The 23,341-nt window shown below is 26.4% G+C and overlaps 3 protein-coding genes across 11 annotated transcripts in view; 2 read left to right on the top strand and 1 right to left on the bottom strand.

Annotated features, from left to right (window-relative positions):
* The window catches only part of LOC142333989 (aromatic-L-amino-acid decarboxylase-like), a 39,713-nt gene extending 30,139 nt beyond the window's left edge, over positions 1 to 9,574 (top strand). For both annotated transcript variants that reach the window (XM_075381653.1, XM_075381654.1), the window contains exons 7-8: positions 1,722 to 1,890; positions 3,801 to 9,574. In XM_075381653.1, the coding sequence (XP_075237768.1) occupies positions 1,722 to 1,890; positions 3,801 to 4,096 (465 nt within the window). In that variant the 3' untranslated portion in view covers positions 4,097 to 9,574. The remainder of the gene's footprint in view (positions 1 to 1,721; positions 1,891 to 3,800) is intronic.
* Positions 1 to 13,605, bottom strand: part of Ns2 (nucleostemin 2) — a 235,825-nt gene extending 222,220 nt beyond the window's left edge. For all 8 annotated transcript variants that reach the window (XM_075381650.1, XM_075381644.1, XM_075381649.1 and 5 more), the window contains exon 1: positions 13,454 to 13,605. The gene's annotated coding sequence lies outside the window, so the exon portion shown is untranslated. The remainder of the gene's footprint in view (positions 1 to 13,453) is intronic.
* Positions 13,606 to 13,893: 288 nt separating this feature from the next.
* On the top strand, positions 13,894 to 17,019 carry LOC142334058 (uncharacterized). Its single transcript, XM_075381725.1, has 2 exons — positions 13,894 to 14,209; positions 16,569 to 17,019. Exons 1-2 carry the CDS (start codon positions 14,049 to 14,051, stop codon positions 17,017 to 17,019), a joined length of 612 nt encoding a protein of 203 aa, XP_075237840.1. The 5' UTR covers positions 13,894 to 14,048.
* Positions 17,020 to 23,341: the final 6,322 nt, after the last annotated feature.

The following is a 23,341-nucleotide window of genomic DNA, read 5'->3' as shown; positions in this document are numbered from 1 at the left end:
ATTTTAAATTATTTGTTGGATAGAATGAAAAAAAATGACAATACTTTAGAATTACAAAATATTAAATAATTAACTTACAAAATATTGTAACTTTTTCTTCTATAGCAATTTACACAGGTAATTAACAGCATCTTCAAAGACATATGTAGTCTTATTAAATGCGCTCATAAATTTTGTAATGAAATGATATATTCGATCTAAGCTGTCTTTATTTACTTAATATATAGTTTTTATCAAATTATCTATATTTATAAATTTTACACAGCTCAAAATTGTTCAAATTTGATTCCGTCATGTGTAATCACTGTATACATTCCTTACATCTGGGGATGTATGTACATCCTGTCTGTCCAATGTAAAATAGATGAAATTACAATTATATAAACTTAAAAAAACAATAAACAAAAATCTAAACACACAGATTGGATTTTTTAAAAACTGTTAACCACATAACTTCAAAAATTAATAAATAAATCATTAATCTGATATACCTGGAAAATGTTATGAAATGTTATAACATTTTAAAAATAAAATGCTATTCATATTTTTTTTAAATATTTTCCAATTCTTGTTTTAAGTTTTTGGTTTCTTTCCTTGAATCATAATTCTTTCTTAGTGGGTAAATCTTTTACCTTTAATATATTGCTACATCCTACATCCTTGATTATATATTTTATATAACACCAACCTCAATGGCAGAAAGCAAGTGTATCTAACTTTCATGAGAAACTTCACATCCTAATCAGTCATGGTATTTTTTCTTTGCATTAAAAATAATTGTTGCCATCAGTAACTTAACAGAGCGAAGAACCTGTTATTACTTAAAATATAAAGAACATATATCTCATTCTTTGTCTTTCTCTAGTTTTTACTTTCCACACAACTGTATCATCAATTTAATTAACTGTTTATTACATAACTTACTAACATAGTATGACAAAATTTTTCTCTTTAGCCCATTGAGCTGATCTAGTGGTAAACTTTCCCAAATCACTTGTTTAACAGGTAAATTTCGAAATCAAAAGTTCTGAGGTTCAAATCCTCGTAAAAGTTAGTTACTTTTATACGGATATGAATACTACACGGTGGATGCAGCTGTACTTAGGTGGTTGGGGTTCAATTAACCACACATTTCAGGAATGGTCAGCCTGAGTTTGTACAAGTCTATATTTCGTTTACATGTCATACAAATCATCTTCATCTTGGGCCGTGGGAGGGGATTACTGACTGTTCAATTGTTGAACAGATTGCAACATACACATTAAAAATAAGAAATAAAATAACAAATGAATAAGAAAATACATTTTTTCCATTATCTTACTTTTTTTTATGACTACACTTTTAATATTATTAACCTAACTAATCTTCAACATTTTCTTGTAAGCTACATTTCCTATATTATTCTCTTTTCTGTTTTTCAGAAAAGCTTAAAACAAATATTTTTCTTTAATTTTTTATTTATATATATTACTAACAAACTAATTTTGCTTTTTTTAATATAAGGTTTTCCTTTTATCTACTTTTGATAATAGCATTACTTCATCCGACTTAAATCAAAAACTTTCATAATTTTGTCATACTATTGTACGAATTTATGAATAATTAATTCCCAATTATCCTACTAACATTTCGCTATCATTAATTTTCTTTTTGACTTACTTATTTTCAAACTGTAACACAATATATTTTTTAATTATAAATTCCATTCTTTTAATTTTCAGTGTGGTTTGGTCTGCTTTCGATTGAAAGGTGAAAATGTATTAACACAAGACTTATTAGCAAATATTAATGCAAGTGGTAAACTACATATGGTACCAGCAAAAATAAAGGATAATAAATATGTAATAAGATTTTGTGTAAATCATGAAAAAGCAACAGAAGATGATATGAGTAAGTAAAAAAATTTTGATTTATCACTGAATTAACTGTAAATTATGCAAAAAAAAAAGATTGACTATGATAGCATTATCTAATATAAAAACTGTTTGTATATAATAAGAGTTTGGCTGCATGTTTTTTTTTTCGCCTTCATTTATCCCGCCCCCCGTTGTCCGAACAAGCATTTAAGCATTACTGAGCTTCAGGCAGTGCCTTCGCCTCTAACAACCTCGGCAGAACACTACATCGGCTGCCCAGGTAGCCAGGACTCAGTCTTACAGTACATGCCACACCTCTAATGAGAGGACCCCCCAAAGGGGTTCCCTCACCGGGTCTCCAGTCTTAATGCCCTGCTACTAATGGGGAACCCCCCAAGAGGATCCCTCACTGGCAGGCAATACGGTCTTACATTCCCTCCCACAGAGGCGCTGTGAAGGAGTCTCTATCCAATCATTGATGGTGGGACGCTGAAGCTTCCCACCCCTCCTGGATGACACTGAGCCCCTCAGACACCTATCACCACTGAGCAGGTACCACATCTTCATGTCACAGGTGAAGCCTTGCATCCCCTACCCACGGTTCATGTCCATGTAACCGACAGGAAGGACACTGAGCCTCTCCTCTTGCCGGCAGTCCTTCTGTAGATGACCGGCCTCACCACAGGTGAAACAGTGGCCACTATGATCTGGCTCATTACACAAACTGCTGCATGTTTTTTGATGAAACAATACATAATAAGGATTATTAAATCCAGTAACTAAAGGCAGAAACAAATTTTCACAGATTATTTAAGTTAAACAATAACTGATACATTTCCAATGGATGCATATGCATTTATTAGTTGTTAATGATCAAAGCAGTTGATGCCATATAACATTTATTAAACAGAGAGAATAAAAAATAATAAAATCTACTTTATACAAAATTTTTTCATTTGCCTAAATCCTAAATGCAGTTTTTATCTTTTAATGTTTTTAAGAGAAAAAGAAAAATTCTTGAATTATAATCAAATTAATACTGTTGCAAATTCATTACTCATTTTTACCTTTCATCTGCGTGCCTCTTCTTTTTCTTTTTGGTAGATCTATATTGGGAAAGGTTTCAACTGGACAGTTTTTTCCACTTTTCTCGATTCTGAGTTTCTCTTTTCATTTGTCAATAACTTCTTTTCTTTCTTATCTCTATTGTCATTCCTGTCGTTCTTCTATCCTTTCCTCGTTTACCATCTATTTTCCCTTCAAGTATCCTAAGCTGTATACAGTCTCTTCTCAAAATGTGTCCTATCCATGATGCCTTCGTCTTCCTTATTGTTTTCAAAACTTCCTTTCCACTCCTATTCTTCTTAATACATCCACATTTCTCATTCCATCTTATTTTCTCTGCTCTCCTCCATAGCCGCATCTCAAAAATTTCAGAATATTTTTCTTCTTTTTTACTACCTGTGTCTCCCATCCATACACCAGAATGCTTTACACACAGTATTCAGCAAATCCCTTTTTTAAAGCTACTAGTATTTTTTTGCAGTTAATAATCCTTTCACCATCTCAAATGCTCTTTTTCCCATCGCATATTATCAAAACATAATTTTTCCCTTTCCTCGCGTTGTTATTTCCTTATGTTTCCTCCATAATTCCTTTTTGTTTCTTTTGGAAGAACCGAAAAACAGCAACAGAGATATATTATACCTTTGTTTGACAGTTTATCTTTTTGTATTCTGTTTATATAATAGTTATCAGGTTTTTGTACATATTTAAAACATTTTCCTGAATGAACTCTATCTAAAGTACCCCCTATTCTACAAGAAAGAAAGCTGAAAAAATATTTTGTTTATTAGCACATGCTTATAAAATGATCTCTCATTTAATATATTAGTTGAAACAAATACTTTTTTTTATAATTAATATATTTTTTTTTATGCATAGATTATGCCTGGGATGTTATACAAGATAATGCTTCTAAGTTATTGTCATTACTACCAGAAAAGATAAGTATGGAAGACAACAAAAAACGAAGAAGTTTACAACATCGTCGTCTCAGTTTTACAAGAAGTATATCGAAAGAAGTGTATGAAAAACGTTCATCAAGTTTATATGATGGTGCAACACCGATACTTATAATAGAAGATGGAGAAGAAGAACACAATGTTTTCGATGATGTATTTGCAAGTACCAATGTAGAAAATTGTCAACAGAAAACTGATGGCAAACAAGAAGAATAAAATTATTATCAAAAAAAAAAAGTTTAAAATATAGAAAACAAAAACATTTTTACACAATTATTTTTTACGATTAGTTATTTTAAAGTTAATTTTTTTAAAATTTATATGTAATTTATTTACATGCATGTGTATATATGTTCCTATTTTTAAAGTAATTTTAGATTTAACTGTAGTAATTTATTTTATTTATTAAAAAGAAAAAGTTAAGGGTTTATAATTAATTATTACTTTTATTTATTTATTTATTTTTAAAATAATACAACCTCAATAATTCATCGTTTGATTTATATTAGTATTGTCATCTTCTGGATTAAAAAAGAAAAATGTTTTTACAAATCTGTATACCTCTATTAGTGGCTTTATTACTGCAATTTGTAATAGCAAAAGTTGTTTTAATAAACATTTGATAACAAAAAGTAAACTAATAACACTATTTCAAAGAAAAAATATAAAATCAATAAAACTCCTAATATACCAGTACTAATTTGAAACTATAAAACAGAAAATTTTAAACTATAAAAGAAATCAATAAATTTTATTTAAAGTAAACTCAAAACAACAGTAAAATCCAATATTACAGTTGTGATTTTACTACATTAATAAATTTTGAACAAAATTAAATAAAATATTTTTTTATAAAAATAAAAAAAAAGTGCAAGGGAAATCTCCTTAATAATATAAAAAACATGTAAAAAAGATTTTTTATGAAACCGTTTTATTTGATATTTAACTTATTAAAAAAATGTAATATTATTCAAAAGAAATAAAAAATTTTGATTCGTAAGACATTCCAGACACATCCAATTAATTACCAGTACAGCTATGTTGAATTATGATCCATTAAATTATATTAGATTTTAAGAAAAATAGTACACTTCACTTTACACACATGTGATTCCATCCGTGAAGGAAGTGCATTGCATCCTCCAAAAACCCTATAAGGTGCATTCCTACTAGAAGAGGAATCGCATCAGAGGAAAAGATGGAAATAACTTTCTAATCTCCCACAGAATACTACAAGTAAAAAGAAGTTACAAAATCTGATATACAAAGAACCGAAACACAATCCCTTACTCCACCCATCTTAAAATAAAAACAAAAATATAATCGCCATTAAAAATTAAATACCCGGCTGATAACTAAAAAGACCTACTAGCAAGAGACTGATATCCAGGCTCTGCGATTAATAGAGGGATAAAATATCTCCCAGATACCCTTGCGTTCTGTTCCTTTTGTTGATTTTGTTACTTTTTTAAGCAATATTTTCATCGAATTGAGAAGAAATGTTTTCTATTTTATTCATAAAAATTTATAATACAGTAATGAAGTACATTGTCAAAAATATATGTTTATATTATTTAAAACATTTCTGTCAATTTTGCAGGTGTAAAAAAGTGCAGTAAATTAAATACATTTTAGGAAGATAGACTGCTGCTAACAAATCCTGAACCAACTGAAAAATTAAACATTTTTTAAACATGAAGTAATATTAGAATTTATTAAATTTAATTTCCTGATGAAATATAGAGGTTATGTTATTATGTGATAAGAGTATATATATATATATTTACAGTTAATAATTTATAAATTTAAGATATTATTTTCATTACAATATAAATACAACAGTTTTATCATACTAGATTTAATATAAATTTACATTTTAAAGTTTGAATAAGGTATTTAATTAAACCAGTTTAAAATTGTACTAGATTATCGGTGAAAGTGAAAGCCTGTCATCACTATAGACCATTACAAATGTTGAATTGTGTACAGTAAATGTAACTAACTGAATGGAGAATGTAATTTTAACTGAGATTTATATTCGTTTATTAAAATTATGTTTTCAAAGTTTAATGTTACAGTTTAAATTATATAGATTGAAGTTCTTGAATCTATATTTATCAGTATTCTTACTAGTGAAAATATTCTTAAGTATATCAGCGAAAAACTGTTAACATCATATAATTAAAACAATAAAACAAAACCTCAATTGTAGTGTACAAATCATGTTTGTACACTACAACTGAATCTTTGTTTAAATTAATTAGTATATAGTTTATAGAACATAAATGATGGTAGATAACTTAACTTATTTTTCATACTGGATGAATATAAAATAAAAACTGGTTAATCTTTTCCTTTATTTTGACTATATATACATTATTTATTTATTTATTGACATTTAGAGAATTAAGTTAATGTAATTAATTATAAATATAATTTTATTGTGTGATTTGACGTTAGAATAATCTCAATAGTTGTAGCGTCTCGAAACTTAGTGTAGTAGAACAGAAATTTTTTGCTTTTAATTATATAAATGTTACTTTAGGCAATATTTATAACATGACAGAAGAATCCTGTTTAACCAGAATAAAGTGAGCTAATCTGTTTTCAAATAAGTAGGAATGTGTAAATTAATTAAAATACACACAAAAACATGATTATACAAATGTGTACGTTACATTAAAAAAAAAAAACAAAATGCAATAGATTAATTCTGCACATTAATCATAAATAAAAAAAGAGAAGTACTTAATCTCCTTACTTATAATCAGTCAATTACATTGTTTCTCACTTAAATTACATTTTAATTAATTACAAGTTTTTTCGAATAAAAAATTAACAATCACCAAACACAATGCCCTTGTAATTTATAAATTAATTTCTTCAGATCGCATCTTCTAATTTGACAACAAAAAATTTAAAAAGCCCATCAAACCAACGTACTTCTAGATATAAACTGTAATTTTATTAAAATTAACAATACATATTGTACTTATATACATGCAGTAAAAGATCACACTATGCCAGTAAAAAAAAAATGATTGTAAACATTTTTAATTAAGTTTTAAAAAAATCCATTATGTTATAAAACTTTTTTCAATTTGTCATTACAAAGGATTAATTAAAAAAAAAAAAAAACAGATTTTTTTTATCTTCAGATATCATTTAATCTGAAATAGTAAAGGTTCTGACATTTTAATAAACACCTGTAATATTTTTTTTTATAAGATCTTCATAATGTGTTAATTTAATAACTTCAATCTTTTTTGTAATTTTAATAACTCACGACCATTATTTTCTTCAAGTTACATTAACTGATTTAATTAAAATTATAAATTAAAGTAACTGTATAGTAATATTATTAACAGTAACAAATATTACGAATAAGTCTTAAAAGAGTAAATACAGACAGATTTAGAAAAACACAATACATCCAGTTAATAGTAGTGCTGATTAAAATTTATTTCTATAAACATTCATTTATAAGTTTACTACATCTAAGAAATATAATACATTAATATTTGTACTTTTAAATAATTATTTTATATTTCTTTTGTTTAATAATATGCTTTTCAAATTTATTTATTGAAATTACAACCGAATATAAAGCGTTTTTAAATCTTTTCTAGTTAAATGTAATATGTTTCAGTTACATAGTTTATTAATATACATATAATTCTTCTTCTAATTTTACATATGAAGTGAGTATAAATAAACAGTTCACTGTCTGTAACACGAATAAATAAACACCAATTTTAACTTTTCAAATGACAGTATTTGTAAATAACAACAGAATTCCATTTTAATATCAGAAATTAAAAAAAAATAATTTACAAGGTCATATAATTACGATGTGATTTTTTTTTTAATTTCTCATAAAAAGAATAGGATATTCAGTTTTTAAAAAAATACCTTTCTTTAAATAACAGACAAAGGGGTGTGCTTATCACACCCAAATACGTTGTAAGATTGTGAATCATTTCAATCAGTTACAAACAATAAAATACTGGTCCCAAAAAAGGCCTGGCATAATTATATAATGTGAAAAAAGAATCATTTTTCTGCCAGAAATCAAACACCAATTTAAGAACAGACAGGTTATTATTAAATTAATAATCTTAAAATTGTTTAACCAGTTTCGAAATAGAAGTTAAAATGAAAAAAATTCCATATAAATTTTTATGTATATAAAAATTTTTCCAACTGGAGAGAAAGATTTGTATAAACCTATATGTTCAAGGAATATTTTATAAGCAAGTACTGAAAAACTAAACTGTTAATCTTTATTTACGTAATTTATAAATATTAATTAATATTGATGTTCAGACGACTTCATTTTCTGCACACATTATAATCCATCATACTTCAAAGAAACCTTCCTTGTCTAATACTGCTATTAATAGATAATACAAGAGGAAAAACATATAATTAAATTTTATTTTTCCTTTTTAATAAAATAAAGAAGTAAAAGACCTCAATGCCAACAGAAGCTTTTCAATATAAAAACGATTTTTTTTTTGCTTGATGAATTAATTCACCACAGAAGATTATGGAGAAGCTTTTGTATGAGGAAATATGTAAATGAAATTTAATAGCATATGGAAAATGCCATCCCTAGCTGGGACACTTGAATGAAAGGCCGAGATGTCACCACTCTGCCATGGAGATCGGCAGAATAGTTATTTTTTAACGAAAATATCTTTTATAGTGTTATTTTGTTCCTTATTTTTAAACTGTTATTAAAAATAGGGTATCCTGAAATGTATTTTAAAGTTAAATTAAACCAAGGTTTTTTATTTTATTTTTTTAATATAATATTATAAATTTTGTTTTTATTTTTCCAGTATTATATATAAGATTGTAAATATCCCTGGTAGAACTTGAATATATTAATCTCTTCAAAACAAAAACTGCATGAAAATATTATTAAACAAATCTATACCAACTCGACATTAAAATGTTAATTTTAAAGTTAAAAATTTATTATAAAACTGTTAAAGATTTCTTTTTTTTATTTTTACAATAATTTATTATTTATACAATAATATTTTAGATTCCTCTTGAAGCATTTTGTTAAAATGATGATTCATTTTCAGTAACATAAATAAAATGGATGGATTCATAAAAATTAAAATATTTTTCACTCCCTACAAATGTAAATGTGTACATAAATTTGTCGATTTATTCAAATAGAATTTATACCTACTTAAAAACCTATTGGTTTTTTTTTTATCTTAAAACAGGAATAGGTTTTCTCACTCCTGACAAAGATGCGACTGAAAGATATTCCCTGATTTTCTCGTCTGGCTGCAGTTACACGAATGAACTGACACTATTATAATGCATTTAAACAATATTAATAATATATGAAATTATATTCAATAGCTCACATTATCGGTATTAAAAAATAAAATAATAATAAAACTATGAATTACTTTCATAGTAATATAGTTATTCATATAGATATAGCCAAACAGAATATTTTTAAAAATAATCATTTTTTTAATGAATATATAAAAAGGCAAAATAATGTTCCTTTAATTATCCAAGTAAGTTTTATGTATAATTAGTTCATTTATTTATGTTATTTGCATATTTATTTATTTATTGTAATACGTATGTTTAATTAAATATTTATAAATTTATTAAGTCATTTGTAATTTTATATAAAACTTTTATAAAAATCAATTTGTAAAAAAAAAAGTAATAAAATAAAGGTTGTCAAATTACTTGTTTAAATAATTTTATATACACATAAATTTCTCCAACCAGTTTTCCAACTACTGTCAAATCCGGGTGCATGTATGTAGGCAAATGGAATTACAGTTACCGGCTTGCCACACTTGATGTAGCTGTAAGTGTTGTGCAATGTATGAGTAAATATATACTGGTAAACATGTAATCTGGAACAGACTAAGGTCGTCCACACCTACGACAAGTGGTTTATTGAAACCCAACCACCAAAGAACACTGATCAACACAGTCTACCGTCTATATAAAAGCAACCGTCTTTACAAGAATTTGAACCTTAGAATTCTCGACTTCAAAAATCAGCTGATTTTCTGAACACAAGTTTAACCACTAAAACTAACCCCTGGCTGGTTAGTTAAATAATTTTATTAATCTTTAATAGTTTCCAATTTCCTTAAATAAATTAATAAAAACAAGAGTTATATTAGTGTTCCAACTTAATGGAGGTAATCAACCCAAATTTATAAAAAAAATAAAAAAAATCATTTTTAATAAAAAAATGTATTTCTGTTAATCTCTAATAATATACAGAAACCAAGTTATCAAATTTCAAGGTGTTAAATTAATGTATATATATATATATATATATATGCATAACAATTAAAATTTATTCTAATTATTAACTTCTCCTCTTTAAAATATTCATTCTTTCTTTTTACTTCCTTGTACATAAGTATTGTGATCACAAAAAATTTGGTTTTCAGATTTCAAGAGAAATATTCATTTTGACTAGTTTCAGTGCGACGTCGTACATACGTACGTACGTATGTATGTATATATGTACATATGTATCTCGTATAATTCAAAAACAATTAGCTGTAGGATGTTAACATTTTGGATTTAGGACTGTTGTAACATCTAGTTGTGAATCTCCCCTTTTGATTACAATCAACTGGACCAAAAGTATCCAAAAAAACCCAAAATCTAAAATATTTGAGTTTTGACTTTTTCTTAACTTCAGTAATAAGCTCTCATTGAGAACTTTTCAACGATATATCATAAGTGGTACTTATTTTCATTGGTTCCAGAATTATAGCCAAATAAAATTTTAATTAATAAAATAATTGGATCTTACAGGAGAAGGCACATCGGTTCAAATCAGACTCCATCTACCTTTTCTTTAATTTAAATATATTGATTTATTAATAATTATTAACCACCGATAGTAAAAATTTTTTTTACGATAAATAATTGAATAAAAAAAAAATATGAAAAAATATCAGAAGTTATTAATAAAATAAAATTTTATGTACTTTTCATTTAAAAAAAATCTGTATATGTAATTTAATAGGCGTACAAGGAAGTCATGTGATGTCCACAATAGATTTTTTTGTTTAGCCTCTGGAACCACCGTAAGGTATTACTTCAGAGGATGAATGAATGTATGAATTTAAATGAGGTCTAGTCTTGTATAGTCTCAAGTTAACCATTCCTGAGATATGTGGTTAATTGAAACCCAACCACTGAAGAACACCGGTATAATTACAATTAGAAAAATCCGGCTCAGCCTGAAATCCATATGGTTGAAATATTTGAGGAAGAAGATGGTTTTTAAGAATTTTTTTCAAAAGTATTAGCTGTTTGTATTACAAAAATAATGAATAAATAAGATATTTTTATTGAGAAATCCCCACCCTCTCAGCAGATTTAAAAAAAAAAAAACATTTTATAATATAAATATATCACACATATAGAAGCCATCAAATTTCAAATGTTTATATTAATGTAGTTCAGAGATAACAATTTTGACTAAATTTAATTAACTTTGCCATTTATAAAAGATTCATCAAAAAAAGAATTAAAACATCTCTAAAATATATTTTATTCTGATAATTGTATGTTTCAAAAGCCAATCAATGTAAATTAGTAAATACTGAAAAGAATAACTATTCCTCATCAAAATTTAGAAATTGTAACGCAGATGTGGAATATTCTATCTGTGGTATCAAATGTAGTGTTGGGACAGATAAAAGTACAGCGGAGAGGGACAATACTGAAATTAGTAATTTTTATAAAAAATTAATTCCTAAAATAGCTGAAAAAAATAAATGATAACTGAAAAAAATCACAGATTCAAAAATTACAAAATTGTACGATGATCAGTTATACAGTGATTCATAAAGAATGTAACAAACACTTAGGACATGTTCTACTGATGAAAATAACAAAGAAAATTGATATAAATATAGATTTGGAAACTCTGTTAGCGACTATCAGTTGGCAAAAGATTTTTCCCTGTTCTGTATGCCTTCAGTAAAATTAAGTCAGATTGTAATTCTTAGGACCCAAATTAAGGGATCAATTAAATGGTTTTATATTGAATCTAACCTGAAGAGAAAAAAAACAGGTCCCAGAACTGAATTTCACATTATTTCATTAAATAGCTTTGTTGAATGGATAATAAAAACACATAAAAGTTTTAAACAAAACTTGTAGAGAATTTTATTCTGAGTAAAACGATATGAATAAAGTCCAAAACACACAAATTTCTAACTTAATTAAAATCAAAATGTATAAAAATATAGTAAAGTTTAAGTAGATATTAAAACAAAATTTTTCAATACTGAAAAAATAAAAGAATTAAATATTTTAGAAAAAAACATAAATTCAAATTATAAATAAATTTTTACTTTTATTATGATACATGTTATGGTTCAGCATACTGCTAAATGTCAAATCAAATGATTCATCAATTAATTTGTTTTTCTTGCCCCTTTATACTTAACTTCTATAATCTCCCGTTGTACTTAACTATTCTATAATTGAATCCTGATTACATGTAGATTATATTCATTTTTTAAGTTGTTAATAAATATTTTTTTTTATAAGACAATACTTTTTCACACACTAGACCTGGAAAGGCCAATTTGTAAATCAGAGCAATGACCAATTACATTAATTTTAAAAATTGAACACCTATACTTACAGAATCTGGATAAACATTTTTATAAGAAAATATATGTATACATATATTTGAATTATTACTCGGTCTAGCAGATTTATTTACATAAAACCTGAGACCATTTACATTTCCATCAAAGAGGAGTATTCATAAGTTAAATTACCATTTTGATTTAAGTGAATATTCATATCAGCTATCAATATTATATTTTGATTTTAATTAAGTTTGCAATGTAACATAATTATTTTAAATTTGAATTCTATTAACTGGTTATTTATTTTAGAAATATTTATATGAGTAATCGATAAGTCTATCATAATTATGCTGAAAATAAATTCGTAAGTATTGTGTTACTTTTTTATTTATACAAATTTGTTATTATTTATTATAAAAATAACAAAACGACGATTTTGATACACAAATATCAAAATCTTTATTTTGATATTTGTATATATTTTGTCTATAAGAACATATTGTCTTTAAAAACTTTATTTTTTTCTTAATTTCTTTAAAAAATAATAGTAATTTTTACTCCCCTGCATTATAAAACTAACAAAGTTGTGCTGATTTTATTGTATTTTTTAAAATGAATATTTGCAACAAGAAAAATCACAAAAATGTACAAAATTTTATTAAAAATTACTTTATTAATATCTTAACAAACGTTTGCTGAAATCCAACTTATGAATAATTTCTGAACAGGTAAGGTCTAACCTAAAAATCCAAATATAATATCAATAAATTTAACATCAATTATACAAAATAATAATATAAATTTGTGAACATTAATTAATTAATGTTGTGAACATCAATTAATTATAATAAAGTAAATGATAAATGTAGATTAACGAAAATAAAGAATTTTAAAAAATCTAGGTTAGAAAATTTCAATAGTAATTTGTTATAATAAATAAACTTACCAATAAATAAAAATAATCAGTAAAAAACAGGAACCACTAAAATTACCGAACTAATAACACAATATTTCATAAAATATCTTTAAAGCAAAATTTTTAACCTAGAGAACCGTAGCAAATAACGTGTTTTTAAACTTCAAAATGACATTATCGACCAAAAAGGTCGATCAAATAGAGTAGCCGAACGACGATTTATTATTTACTAAATATACATATGTATAATATATGTATATATTTATATATATCATGAAAAATGGAACGATTATTATACCTATCCCAAATATTTTGTTAATTTTTGTAATTCATAAGATACATTCTGGCTAATATTTTATTATAAATTTAATTATAATTATTTAAGTTTTTGAGACATGATTTACAAATATTAAAGTTCTGAAATATGAAAACAAATATCGATTCCTAACGTTTACATTCTATGTTAGTAAACGTGATCGTAGTAACTGCTAGCGCTACAGGAATTGTTGTCTTAAGAAAGTTGGTATAAAGTAAGCTCAGTGGATAAAATTATTTTTAAGTATAATTTTAATTGATAAATATACGTTATACTACAATATTTTATTATATTTTTGTATTATTGACAATGGAAAAAAGAAGATCCAATCGTGGATGTTGTGTATCAAATTGTACAAACTCTGAAAAGAAATGTGCTGGGAATTTGAACATAAAATTTTACTCTTTCCCTGGAAAGTATTACGAAGAAGAGAGAAAACAAAAATGGATAATTGCTGTAAATAGGAAAAAGTAAGTTTTATCATTTGAATCATTTTTATAATTATGATTTAAAGACAAGAAGGGAATTTTTTCTGTTCAGTACGATTTATTACATGGTAACATTTTTTAAAGGTTATGTATCGTTATATGTACCGCCAAGTTTAAAAGCACCCAAATTTCAATTTTATATTCATTTTTAGGCAGTATTTTTTAAATTTATTTTTGTAAATTAATTAAACTGTATTTTATCGTATTTAAAATTGTTGTAGTTAATAATTATTTTAAAATCCTTTTAAAAATTCTAATTTTGGTAATCATTATAGTTTAGTACACTTTAAATTTTTTTCACACTTTTTGAACATTTTAATACCAAAATTTTAATACAATATTTTTAGTAGACACTTACATACTATTGACATAAGAATGCTAATTGACAGAAATAACTAATACCTTTTAAATTGTTTTATCAGAATATGGAAATATGCTTTCAAAAGAGTTCTAAGTATTTGATGCAGTACTTTCATTGTGTTTTTATTAGATGTTTAATTTGATGTGTTATTTAAATTAAAATTTCTCATTTAAAAAAAAAAGAAAAATATTAAACACATCATTTTCAGTTACATGAAAATAGTTCTTCCAAATGACCATTTGGAGCTAATTCGGTAGTTCCTTCTTTAGTCAACTTATTGATGGTACTGTTGTTAATTGCATTGAATGTAAACACAACAGCAGAATCAGCTTTTGTAAGACAACTCATACAAAGGCATTTTCTTCAAGAAAAATTGTACATGTAGTACCCAAAAACAAACATAAATTTTATAAAAATAGCTTATTGAATGAGCAGACGCAATATAAATTGAATGTATTATTTAAATACATATTAAAGGTTTCTTAATCTTTTTAAGATGAGTATCATTAACAACTAACTGATTTGTGTGTTATTTTCTGCCATTCCTAGCTTTGCCACTCTAACATTGCTAGAAAGGGCAGGAAATAACATTCAATCAATTGTGATAATCCTAGCGGGAATATAAAATATTGTAAAAACCATTAATAATAGCAGTAAATATTCCATTGAAAAAGAAGTGCATATCTATTTCCAAAATTTTTTCTGGAAGAAATTTCTGTTTAATTTGAAACTAATTAATTTATAATTTTAAAAGTGCTATTATAATTTGTCACGATGTTCATGGATTCGCTAATCCATGTATACATTAATTAGAAGCATGATTTCTTTTAAATTTATTTAAACCACTAATTTTTTTACAGTCTTTCTCTGAACTGTATAAAATTGCATCACTTTGTAAAATACTATCCAAGGGTGAGTAAAATAATTACAAAAGAAAAGTAGGGTACGTGTGTATTATAATGGCACCACCATCATTGGGGTTATAACCAGTGCAAGACTATAAATTAAAATTATTTGTTAAAGTTAATGGTGATCTTATAAGTAAAATGTGTGCACTTAGAATTTGGGATCTTGCACAATGTGAAGAGGAAACTGTCAGCTTTTTGCAGCAAAAGGGTATTTGTCCAAGAGGATAAAAATGTGCTAAAGAACATGATGTTAATAAAATTATAAATGTAATCTAACCAAACTTAACTTATGCTCGCTTAAGTGTAGGTTGAGTTTGGTTAGATTATATTTATAATTATATTTATTTATTTCAATTTAGTGTTTAAGTGGCGCCATCTAAGAAATAACTAACTACAGAAGTGTAGTATGTAACCTTCCAACCATAGTGGCGCCATTATAATACATAAGTACCAAAAATAGTTGTGAGTGGAAATAGTTTTTAAGAGTTGATTATTTTTGAGTTTTGTTGCAAAAAAAGGTTTGGATTTCAGTTGGTATAGTGATTAGCATTCTAATTACTAGATTAGTTTATTTCAGGATCAATCCCTAGCAAGGATATAGATTTTTACTCAACTACCATTTAATTCATCTGTATATACATGAGAATATGTTTAAAGTACATCAAAGCTCATATACTAAAGTAAATTAGCGAAAATCTGGGCTTTAAAATGGAATCCACAGTTATTTATAAAAAAAATTTTACATTAAGCATTGTAAACAAACTTTTTATAATCAATTTTAACTGAAAATTTTTAAATGAAAAATAAAAGGCATAAATGGGTTAAAGATTCTAATATTTCAATGAAATAAAGAAGTAAAATAAGATTAAAGTAATCATAAACAATTTTACATTAATTTTTCCTGGATGTAGCCTTGTAAAATATAAAAATATGATCTGTTCTGATTGCTAAAACATAACAGTATTATGGAAATTGATCATTTAATAATTTTAAATTGTTTTCTTGTTACATCATTCTGTAGAATGAATAAAGTTTATTGTAATAGCTTAATATTTGCTTTAATATGTTTCAGTCCTGATGGTTCATTATGGCAGCCTACGGCTAGTTCAAGAATATGTAGTGAACATTTTGCCGGTGGTAGAAAAAGTGATAAAGTATTAGATCCTGGATATATACCATCAATATTTCCTGCCTTAAAAATAACACCAAAAATTAAAGTAGAAGACTTTGAAAAAGTTAAACAAATGAAAAAAATAAGAAAAGTTTATTCGATAAAGACATTTAAAAAAAAGTTAACTGATGATATACAAACACAAGTTAATTTTGATTTTGATAGATCTGAATTTATATTTGCCAGTGCATCAGATGAATGGATAAATAAAAATAGTAAAATAATACAGTGTAATATCGGTTATAATATATTTAATTGTAAACCAACTAAAGATCAAAGTTGTGGACCGACTGGCTCATTATTGACAGATGCATTGTTTCGTGTTAATTTAAAAAAACAGAAAATACAATAATATATATCATTAACAAATACTGGTTCATTTCTTTTCTTTACCTATTTATATATACATTACAAGTATAAAAAACATATCAAAATACTATAGTGACAGAAATATTATAACTCAGAAATTTGAATACAAGTTGACCCAGTTCCTTATCAGTCAAAGGTGTTTTAAGGCATACTTATGTACACAGATGCTGAGACATTCTGTAGAAAGTGATTATTATGAGAAGGATAATACTATAGAACATACAGTTTCATGTGAGATTGGTTGCTACAGCTTAGGGTATAATGCAGGAGAGAATTCATCATGCTTACCCCAGGAAACATCATTAGGACTACGCTGCAGACTGAACAATTGTGGGATGCAGTGTCCACAATCCAGAGATGAATAATTCCCAATCAGTCTTCCTTGGGGGTCAGTCCCCATCCCCAAGGTCGAGATTAAAAAAAATGGCAGTCCAAATGGATTCAAGGCATCACCCCTGCAATGGGAGGGTAAGGATGGACACAAAACATATGGGGTGTTATAATAATAACATAAGGTGAGCCCAGCACCCTATGTTGCAGTTGGGGAGAGGAGTTTTAGTAGGTAGATCCAGATTGGAGAGCCGCAGAACCACTAAAAAATTTCCTTTTTTGAAAAGTCTCTACAAAAAAATACAACACATAAAAATGCCTTTTTGAATTGACTTTAAAGTTGTTGTTATTCAGTGCGAATATTCTTTGTATTTATTGAATTATAATTGTTTTAATACTCCCTGTTTTAAGACTAGAGATTTTATTCACAACAAAAATTTATTATAACAAAAAAACCATACATTACAAAATAATTTGGTTATGTAAACAATAATAAATTTCCAATTCTAAAAATTTTAATATTTTGAAAGCAACATTACCTTACTTCTTTTTCTGTTTAAGCCTCTGGAACCACCATAAGGTATTACTTCAGAGGATGATATATGTATGAATGTAAATGAAGTGTAGTCTTGTACAGTGTCAGGTCGACCATTCCTGAGATGTATAGTTAATTGAAACCCAACCATGAAACAGCACTGGTATCCACAATATAGTATTCAAATTTGTATAAAAGTAACTACTTTTACTCGAATTTGAACCTTAGAACACTCAACTTTGAAATCAACTGATTTGTGATGACGAGTTAACCACTAGATCAGACCCTTTGGTGGGCTTTTGAAAGCAACACCAAATTAAAAACAATTCCAATAATTATCTGTTGGATTGTTATTGGTTGTAGATAATCTGATCGAGTTACTAATTAAAATGCTTAGCCGTTTTCAAGAATACCCAACAACCAATGTCAAGCTTTCTAGGGAAAAATGAGAAGTATTTTTCTTATTACGTTGAAATAAATCAATGTGTAAAACCCATCAAAATGCAGTTAATATTTAGCCCTTCTGGAGATATTATTTCATTCATAAAGTACTGAATGATGGGATACATTGTACAAATATTTTAATGTATAGAAATCTTTATTGTATAAACATATATTTTCTATATAAAGCAACGTTGATTGGTAACTCTTGAATCTCAGGTGGGTATGTGCAACACAGATATACCAACAATTACTAATTTTTAATTTCACATTAAATTCAAAATAATAAAAATTTGAAAAATTTTTCTTACTTTTATTCAAAATTTTATTAATTAATTAATTTTTTTGAAGTTTATTAACTTAAAATTATTTAGTTTTATTTTTATATACTAATCAAAATATATGCAACCCATAAAAATGACACATCTTTCAAAAAATGCCTAAGACATGAAACTAACTGCATGATAAAAAAAAAGTAGGATCTAAGTCTCATACTAATTCATTTTGATCCTATAGACAAAATAAGTTCATTGATAACTGATCTTACTGTTAATTATGCCAATTTTTATCACATCTAAATTATGAATTATTTATTGGGCATAATCTAAAATTGTTGCATAGCAAAAACATTTAAAATACTGAAAACAGTAGTCAGGATTATTGGTAAAACAAAAGATGGATTTATTGTAAACCAATTTTAAAAACTACAGTTTTATTTCTTCTCTATTAATGTGTTAAAAGTCAGTTTTCCCTGCACGTACATTTAAATTCAGATGGTAAGTTTTGATTTTGCAGTATGAAATAATTAAGTGATTTAATTACTTTTATATTGTGGTTCATTTTATTTTTATTTGTATATTTAGAATAATTATGTTGAAATATATAAATCAAAAACGATTTTTTTATGTTTAGGCTTTAGTAGAAATATAAAAAGAAAGAATGCAGCTGTTATCCATGAAGATTTATTAATTTCTTACTACTGATCCATAAACAGTAGTATAAAGTGAATATATTGAAAAGTAAGTAGTTGATGATTACAATATGAAGAAATTATGATGTTCCATGGTTAGGCTTAGAATTGGTTACACTTTAAAAGGCAGTGGGGCTTGCATGCTTCACTGACCTTGAGAACTATGTTATTATTGCATTGTTTTTTTTTTATACAATTAAAACAATACTTAATAATAAAGATAATTTATGTTTATGTCTTCATATTAATGTTGTCATAAATCCATGACTGTTAAATTTCAGCTGTCTAGGTATTTTATTTAAGCTTGATGTTGGTTGTTGGTTATTCTTGAAACGGCTATGAATTTTAATTAGTAACTTGATCATTTTATCTATAACCAATAACAATCCAACAGATAATTATTGGAATTGTTTTTAATTTGGTGTTGCTTTCAAAAGCCCACCAAAAGGTCTGGTCTAGTGGTTAACTCGTCATCACAAATCAGTTGATTTCAAAGTCGAGTGTTCTAAGGTTCAAATTCGAGTAAAAGTAGTTACTTTTATACAGATTTGAATACTAGATTGTGGATACCAGTGCTGTTTTATGGTTAGGTTTCAATTAACCATACATCTCAGGAATGGTCGACCTGAGACTGTACAAGACTGCACTTCATTTACATTCATACAGCTGGAATTTCAGCTGTCTAGATAATTTCAGCTATCTAGGACCAGGTTGGTCTAGTGGTGAACTTGTCTTCCCAAATCAGCTGATTTGTAAGTCGAGAGTTCCAGCGTTCGAGTCCTAGTAAATTCAGTTATTTTTACACGGGTTTGAATACTAGATCGTGAATACCGATGTTCTTTGGTGGTTGGGTCATCTCAGGAATTGTCAAATTGAGACTGTACAAGACTATACTTCATTTACACTCATACATATCATCCTCATTCATCCTCTGAAGTATTATCTGAATGGTAATTACTGGAGGCTAAACAGGAAAAAGAAAAGAAAGGTATTTAGGAAGTGGAGAATCACTAATGCATGACTGCATGAACTTTCTCATTTGTATAAGATAAAAATTTTTTTTCAAATTTAGTGTGTAAATTTAATATTGTTCATAAAGACCACAAAACACTTAATATTATGAAAATTACAAACACTTTAATTTGATTAAAAACAAAATAAATTGTGATTGACTGAATATATTATTTAGGTTTGGTGGTTTCATAAGCTCTTTGAAATTAGATTATGAAATAAATAATTTAAAAGAAATAAATATCTTATAAACTATAAATCATATTAACATTTACAAGTAATCTGCCATAACATTTAATAGAAGTTATTAAAAGTTTATTATATGAAGCTTCAAAAATAGTAATTCAAAAAAGCAGACTCAGAAGAGATAGAAATTAATCATTGATAAATACACCTCTATTCACGGATGATCAAATCCTTGTTGAGGAAACATAAAATAACCTGCAATCCTCCATCATTAATTTGGAAAACAAATATGTCGCAAATATAATCTATGTATATCTACTACAAAATCAAAAATTGTAGCATTTTGAGGGAAATGGCAGGTGAGATCAAAAATTTTGATAGAAAATTCAATGTTGGAACAGGTTACTGCTTTCAAATACTTAGGATGTATGTATACCTTTATGTATATCATAAAGTAAGCAAGTTTTAAGCATTGTATTGTACTGTGTTTTGTCTTAAAACACAACCCAAATAAAAGCAATTTAATATAAAGAAAAATAATGTGATATATATAAACAATTAGTTAAATATTATAATTATTTGTGTAAAACGATATTGAGATCAAATATTTTATAACAAATATTGAAACTGTCTGCCATTTTCATCAATGCAAGCCTTTATACCCTCTTTTTCATATTCATTGCAACCTTTTAAAATGTACCTCTTCCACTTCATTTAATTTTTGAATTATGTTGGCTTTCAGTTCTTCAATGGTATGCGGATTATTTTTGAATAAGTAATCCTTTGAACACATAATCCTTTAGATATCCACAGAGAAAAAAATCTGTAGGAGAATGATATGGTGACATTGACATGGAGCCACTTGATATTACTATTTACCAAAGAAATTTTTCAAAAGATCCATTGTTGCTCTTAGCGTGAGACATGTGGTCTCATCTTGTTGAAACCACGAATCTCTTTCATTTAATTCTATATTTACAATAAACTGTGTTATAATTTCTAGGTAGAGGTCTGCATTAAGAGTGTTTTCAAAGAATATGGGGCCAATTATACATCACTTGAAAACTGCACACTATACACTGATTCTTTGTGGGTCTAGAGGTCATGAATAGATGATATGAGAATTGTTAGAGCACCGGTAGCAATCATTCTGACTGGTAATGTAATCACCCAAATTAAACCAAGCCTCATCTGCAAAAAATTTATTATTCAACACTTTAATGCTCACCCGAACAAAATGATTAAACAATTAACAGTAGTTCAGCCTAGTAGCATTATCAACTGCGTGTAATTTATGTGATACAAGAATTCAGTATGGCTTTAAGTAGCCAGGTAGTTTAAAGGCACTATACAGAGATATTCCTTTTTGTTGCACTAGTTTTTGTAATGATTTGTTATATGAGTTTAAAATGCTTACCCTAACATCCTACAATGTTTCATCATTAAGTACTGAAACCAAAAATAATTAACTGTTCACAAAAAAATAAATAAAAAAAATATCAGATGATTATAAAACAAAAACAATAGGTGTTGCCGACAACCTCTTCATAAGAGGTTGTTTAAAAAGTATTTTGCTTGGGTTCTGTTTAAAAACAAACACCCAGTACAATATATAGAAGTCTAAAAAATAAGGTAAGAAATGAAAAATTAAAATTTTCTAAGATGATGACAGTACTGGTGTAAATGTATGGAAGTGAATCTTGGGTACTAGTTAAAAAGGAAGAGACTAGAATACAATCAGCACAGACACACCTTTTTAAAGGCTGTGAAAGTTTATACAAGATTAGGCAGGATATGAAATTATAAAATTAGGAAAGATCTGAGAATAGAATCTTTGAACTGGAGAATTAAAAATTACAAGAAAAAGTGAAAAAATCATGTGGATAGGATGCTATCAAGGAAAATTCCTGCTGTAATTGTGAAATCTAATCCTACTGGGAAGAGAAGTATATAGGTTGTAGTATACAAGGAAGCGACTAAGTGACCATCGGATGAATTGAGGGTATAATGACCAGAACAGGCATAGATAGAATAATAAGAAGAAGTAGTCTAGTCTATTCTATTAATCATCATCTATTCTATCATCATTATTACTAAAAATTGTCTTTTCTATTAATTAATTAAAGAGATTGCTATAAATTTTTAAATCACTTAAAAATGGAATTGTTGCTTAAAATACAAAAAAAATTATAAATTGTACAATTAAAATTTTAGATTAATATAGTTCATTTGTATGATTCATACTATGGATAATTTTAATCATTAACTGCTAAAAATAAGTAATCACTTTTTTTTGTAAATAAAAAATTAATTAAGTATCAGTAGTTTAAAAAACTTCATTGATTAATCTGCTACATTTCTTATTGAAGATAGAATACAACAATAAAACATAAAATCATGCTTTCAAAGTAATTACAAATAAATGATTATATAATTGATACAAATGCAGAATAGATGAAGGGAATAAAAAATTCTTACCTATTAATTAATTAAAAAAATTTTTTAAAAAATTATATAAGAGTGCTGCTGTGTTTGTTATCATGTGTGTACTTAAAAATTCAGTGGTTACTTAACATTCAGAAAAACTGATAGCAAAAATTTATAAATATATATTTATAAACTAAATAGTTAGATAAAAAACAATAAATAACACGTAAGTCATATTTTAATACATTCATTGTATTTATTAATGTTAATATAAAAACTTACATACAGTAAGGTAACATAAGACTTACATTTTCTATCTTTAATTAGATGCATTACTAATTTACTATCAGGGTATATTTAATAACTAATAAATTTATATTTTAAACAGAAATTTAAGAGATACAG

Source organism: Lycorma delicatula, chromosome 13, assembly GCF_047948215.1.
Source record: "Lycorma delicatula isolate Av1 chromosome 13, ASM4794821v1, whole genome shotgun sequence".
NCBI lineage: Eukaryota > Metazoa > Arthropoda > Insecta > Hemiptera > Fulgoridae > Lycorma > Lycorma delicatula.
Note: the sequence above shows the minus strand (reverse complement) of the source record. Positions and strands in the feature narration are given on the sequence as shown.